Source organism: Lynx rufus, unplaced genomic scaffold (assembly GCF_022079265.1).
Source record: "Lynx rufus isolate CCGP_SWC_20201006 ecotype Redwood Valley unplaced genomic scaffold, mLynRuf1.p SCAF_17, whole genome shotgun sequence".
In the NCBI taxonomy this organism is placed as follows: domain Eukaryota; kingdom Metazoa; phylum Chordata; class Mammalia; order Carnivora; family Felidae; genus Lynx; species Lynx rufus.
The window spans coordinates 32,356,501-32,361,367 of NW_025814831.1; the positions used below are offsets into that span (position 1 = coordinate 32,356,501).

At 45.2% G+C, this 4,867-nt stretch overlaps 1 protein-coding gene across 1 annotated transcript; it reads left to right on the forward strand.

Annotated features, from left to right (window-relative positions):
• Positions 1 to 439: 439 nt before the first annotated feature.
• Positions 440 to 2,743, forward strand: ADAM20 (ADAM metallopeptidase domain 20). The gene has a single exon (XM_047079744.1). It carries the CDS (start codon positions 554 to 556, stop codon positions 2,741 to 2,743), a length of 2,190 nt encoding a protein of 729 aa, XP_046935700.1. The 5' UTR covers positions 440 to 553.
• Positions 2,744 to 4,867: the final 2,124 nt, after the last annotated feature.

Sequence of the window (4,867 nt, forward strand, 5' to 3'; positions counted from 1 at the left end):
GTCAGATGTCTGTCTTTTAATAGGGAAAATTTCATTGCCGGTTTACATGTTTAGAAAACAGTATGTAATCAATTTTTATCTATCCACCATCCAGTTTCAACCATTATTTATGACTAACCTCCTTCATTTCTTCCTCTAGAAACCTGTCCTCTACCACCCCCTGCCTGCCTACACACACACACACACACACACACACACACACACACACGTATATGTATATGTGTGCATATGTATATACTCATATATGTGCATATGTATATGACAGTCTCGGGTATTTTATTAATTCTAGCCTCATTCCAATTGAAGAATCACTTTTACCTCACTTTCTTCTCTCTCTATCCCACCCTTCCTACCCCACCAACCCCATCCTAGCTCTTCTTTTTTATTTCCACTTTCAGCACTGCAACTCTGATGGTCCACCTCTTCTAGGACACAGATCCATAAAGGTCAACCCTGCACCCTAAGCAGCTCAGAGGGAGGAGCCAGACCAGCAGTACCTCATACCCTGCCCTCTTCTGCCCTGGACAGGTGGCTTCATAATGACAACTGCATAATGGCAGTGGGTGAGGCCTTGGTGCACATCAGGATCACTCTTCTGCTACTCTGGGTTGGGATGTCTCTGTTCATTTCTGGCCACTCTCAAGACAGGCCCTCCCAGCACTTCTCCTCCCCAGAATTGGTGGTCCCCTTGAAGGTGACTGGCAGGGACAGAGGTATAAAGGCTCCAGGCTGGCTCTCCTACAGCTTGCAGTTTGGGGGCCAGAGGCACATTGTCCACATGAAGGTCAAGAAGCTCTTGATTTCTAAACACTTCCTGGTGTTCACCTACACAGACCAGCAAGCCCTCCACCAGGATCAGCCTTTTGTTCCTGACGACTGCTACTATCATGGTTATGTGGAAGGAGTCCCCGAATCCCTGGTTGCCCTCAGTACCTGTTCTGGAGGTTTTCGAGGAATGCTGCAGATAAATGACCTTGCTTATGAAATTGAGCCAGTTAGGTTTTCTGCCACATTTGAACACCTGGTATATAAGATAGATAGTGATGATACACAATTCCCACCTATGAGATGTGGGCTAACAGAAGAGGAAATAGCACGACATTTGCAGTTGAGAGCCTCATATAATTCTACTCTGATACAAAGTTCTTATACCGGCTGGTGGACCCACTTGCGGTTTCTTGAGCTGGGTGTAGTCATGGACCATAATCGATTCCTGTACTACGAAAGTAACGTGTCAGTAGTACAGCGTGAAGTATTTGATGTTATCAATATACTAGATATCTTATATTACTCTTTGGAGGTTGATGTAGTTTTGACTGGGATTGAAATCTGGAGTGAAAGAAACCTAGTTGTCGCTGATCAGATAGATCAGCTTGTGGAGGATTTTGCCCTTTGGAAGTCTGTCAATCTTGATGCCCGACTGCACCATGACACTGCCCATCTTTTCATAAAAAAACATTTTGGCACAAAGCTTGGAGTTGCCTACGTTGGAGGGATATGCCAACGCCCTTTTAATAGTGGAGTTGATGTTTTTGAAGGAGACAGTCTGTTTTATTTTGCACTTACTGTGTCCCATGAACTTGGTCATAATTTGGGTATGTTTCATGATACTGAGCAATGTGTGTGTGGGCTTCAGTGGTGCCTAATGTATCCTTCCCGGAAGGTGACAACTAAGTTCAGCAATTGCAGTTATGCCCGGTACTGGGACAATACTCTCTCTAGAGGGTCATGTATCAAGTCATCTCCACATTCTGCGAATATCTCTATGGGACAGTTTTGTGGGAACTTAGTGATTGAAGAAGGAGAGGAGTGTGACTGTGGCACCATACACCAGTGTTTAAATGACCCCTGTTGTCTGTTGAACTGTACTCTGAAGCCTGGAGCTGCTTGTACTTTTGGAATTTGTTGCAAAGACTGCAAGTTCATGCCATCAGGGACTGTGTGCAGACAGCAGATGAGTGAATGTGACCTCCCCGAATGGTGTAATGGGACATCTCATCTGTGCCCAGAAGATGTATACGTGCAGGACGGGGTTCCCTGTGGTGATGATGCCTACTGCTATGAAGGGAGATGTCCCAACCATGACAAGCAGTGCAGGGAGATTTTTGGCAAAGACGCAAGGAGTGCATCTCAGAGATGCTACAGAGAAATCAACACCCAAGGAAATCGGTTTGGTCACTGTGATATCGCAGATCTAATATACATAAAATGTGAGGCCCCTGATATTCTCTGTGGGAGAGTACAGTGTGAGAATGTAGAAGTAATTCCTAGTCTGATACAGCATTCTACAGTGCATCAACTTCACCTCAAAAACATCACTTGCTGGGGCACTGATTATCATGTAGGGATGTCCATACCTGATATTGGCCAAGTGAAAGATGGCACAGTGTGTGGTCAAAAAAAGATATGCATCCACAAGAAGTGTGTCAACATGACCTATCCACCGCGAAGCTGTCAGGCTGATGAGACCTGCCACATGAACGGAGTCTGCAACAATAAACAGCATTGCCACTGCAACTATGGATGGGCACCTCCCAAGTGCCAGCATGTGGGCCATGGAGGCAGTATTGACAGTGGGCCACCTCCTCAGAACCAGGTGGCATCAGAAGGAGAGAAATGGTTGGACTACCTGATATTATTGTGGTTCATTCCTTTAACTCTTTTCGTTTTACTTTTCCTAATTATACTTGGTAAGAAAATTTTGAATGAAGAGGAGGAGCGGGAGGAGGAAGAGGAAAGCTAAAAACTCCTGTCGCATTAAACAAATATCTAGCACTTCTTTTAATAGTACAGAAACATTAGAGCATGTCTGACTGTTTAAAGAAAAATTTAAGGATCCCTCATATCAGGATCATAAGCATTAATATCACACCAGAGGATTTCTAGCATGTACTTTCTTACTCTTCATGTTTTAAGCAATATTAAAACTTCATTTTTTTTTCCCTCGGAAGTCGTCTGTTTTTATTTCCTGGGCAAAGGCACAGCAAGGAGATATTTTTAAGCTGGTGTCTATCAGCTCTAATCCTCCTCCCACCTTTGTACTCTAGATGTAATGTCAGGGATATGCCTCTACAGATCCCACTTCTGTTCCACCTGTTTTCTTGTGGGTAACTGTACCAACAGAGGGCAGTAGAAGTACCCTAGAGTGCTGGATGAGGGGGGAAAGGAGTTACGTTTCTGTGTGCCGAAAGTAACTCTATCATTTTGGCTGGGGCCATTCATTCTAGTAGCGAAGTTTGGTTTTGGACTCCAGTTTTGTTGGCTCTTTAGAACCACCTTCATTCTTGGTCACTGACACCCTCAGAGGTCTGACGTGCAGCTCTGAGCTTAGCAGGGTGGTCCTCCTCTGATTTCTGACCAGCAGCTGGTCCCTTGCCCTGCTCTGCAAGGGACCTCCTTGAATCACCAGCATATTGATAAACCACTTTCCTTTGTTCTTTCCTTTGTTCCCCTCACCCTAGGGCTATCAAGTGCTTTCAGTAGTTATTTCACTGTGGTAGTCTGAATTCTCCAGAAGCAAAGTTAGAGCTTAGACTGTGAGATTTTGATAGGGACCAACTACTGTGAAAAGGGGAGGAAGTCAGTTGTGCAGAGAGAAATGGTACTGCACTGAAGCCATGGCCAGCCCAGCAGCGAGCTGTGGAATAAATACTGCGTGACAGATTTGGCCCAAAATGGCCAGGTCTTCATACCCTCTCTTGCTCATTCACTGGATGTGGGGTGACCTGGGAAGGCAACCGAGGCTATCCTAAATAGCTGACATCTGGAGACTCTCTGCTGATTATAATCTCCACAGCTGTTCAGCAAGACTTTCCTTGAAGGAGAATCAAAGTGGCTTATTTGGGGCTCCTGGGTGGCTCAGTCAGTTAAGCATCCAACTTTGGCTCAGGTTATGATCTCACGGTTGGTGGGTTCGAGCCCCACATCAGGCTCTGTGCTGACAGCTCAGAGCCTGCAGCCTGCTTCAGATTCTGTGTCTCCCTCTTTCTCTGCCCCTCCCCCAATCATGCTCTGTCTCTCTCAAAAATAGACATTTTTTTTTAAAAAGTGGCTTATTTGGATATTTCACAGTCCAGTTTTTGCATTGTCCTGAATCACTTTTCCATATATGTTCTGGGAACAGCTCATCCAGGATGCTAATAGGCATCTCTGCCTGTGGGAAACGTTATAAGAGGGAAATTAGTGAGATGAAGCACAGTCCCTACTACCGTGTTTGGTATTGGGGCTGAAATTGACACTTATTTTCTCTCTCCTCCACTATCCATTCTAGTTTCCCTCACCTTTAGATAATATTCTGCTGGCTTTGGGTGATAACCCAGTGTCTATACCCAGGTTCTTGTATCCAAAGCACCAGAGTGTCTAGTCACCATTCTCACGCTGGGATTGCTGAGGTCTCTCCATTTAAAGTCACAGTGGGGCTAGAGAATACCAAGGAGCACCAAAGGAGATCACCTGGGTTCCATACATATTCCCTGCATCTCCATGATTTAACAACAGTCCTACCTCTTCTCAGTGATTGGGCTCAATTACACCTTCCAAGACTGTGACACCTCTTCTTGCTATTAGAGAAGGGACACAAGGAGCCCAAAAATCCCAGGTGGCAACGTTAGCTTATAATTCCATTGGGACTCTAGCTTTGTCCTCTCGTGAAAATGTGACCCCTTCGGGGATCAGAACCTCTAACATTACAGAATTGAATGGGACAGGAAGCACAGACCACCCCAGTGAGTCATAGGAAATGGTGATATGTGGTGCCACTCTGGCTTCCAGTTCTTGGTTCCCAGACCCAAGAAAAGATCTCTGGTTCAGTCATACAATCCATCCTGGAATGGAATCTGTATTAGAGTTCTGTTCAGAGAAACAGAAC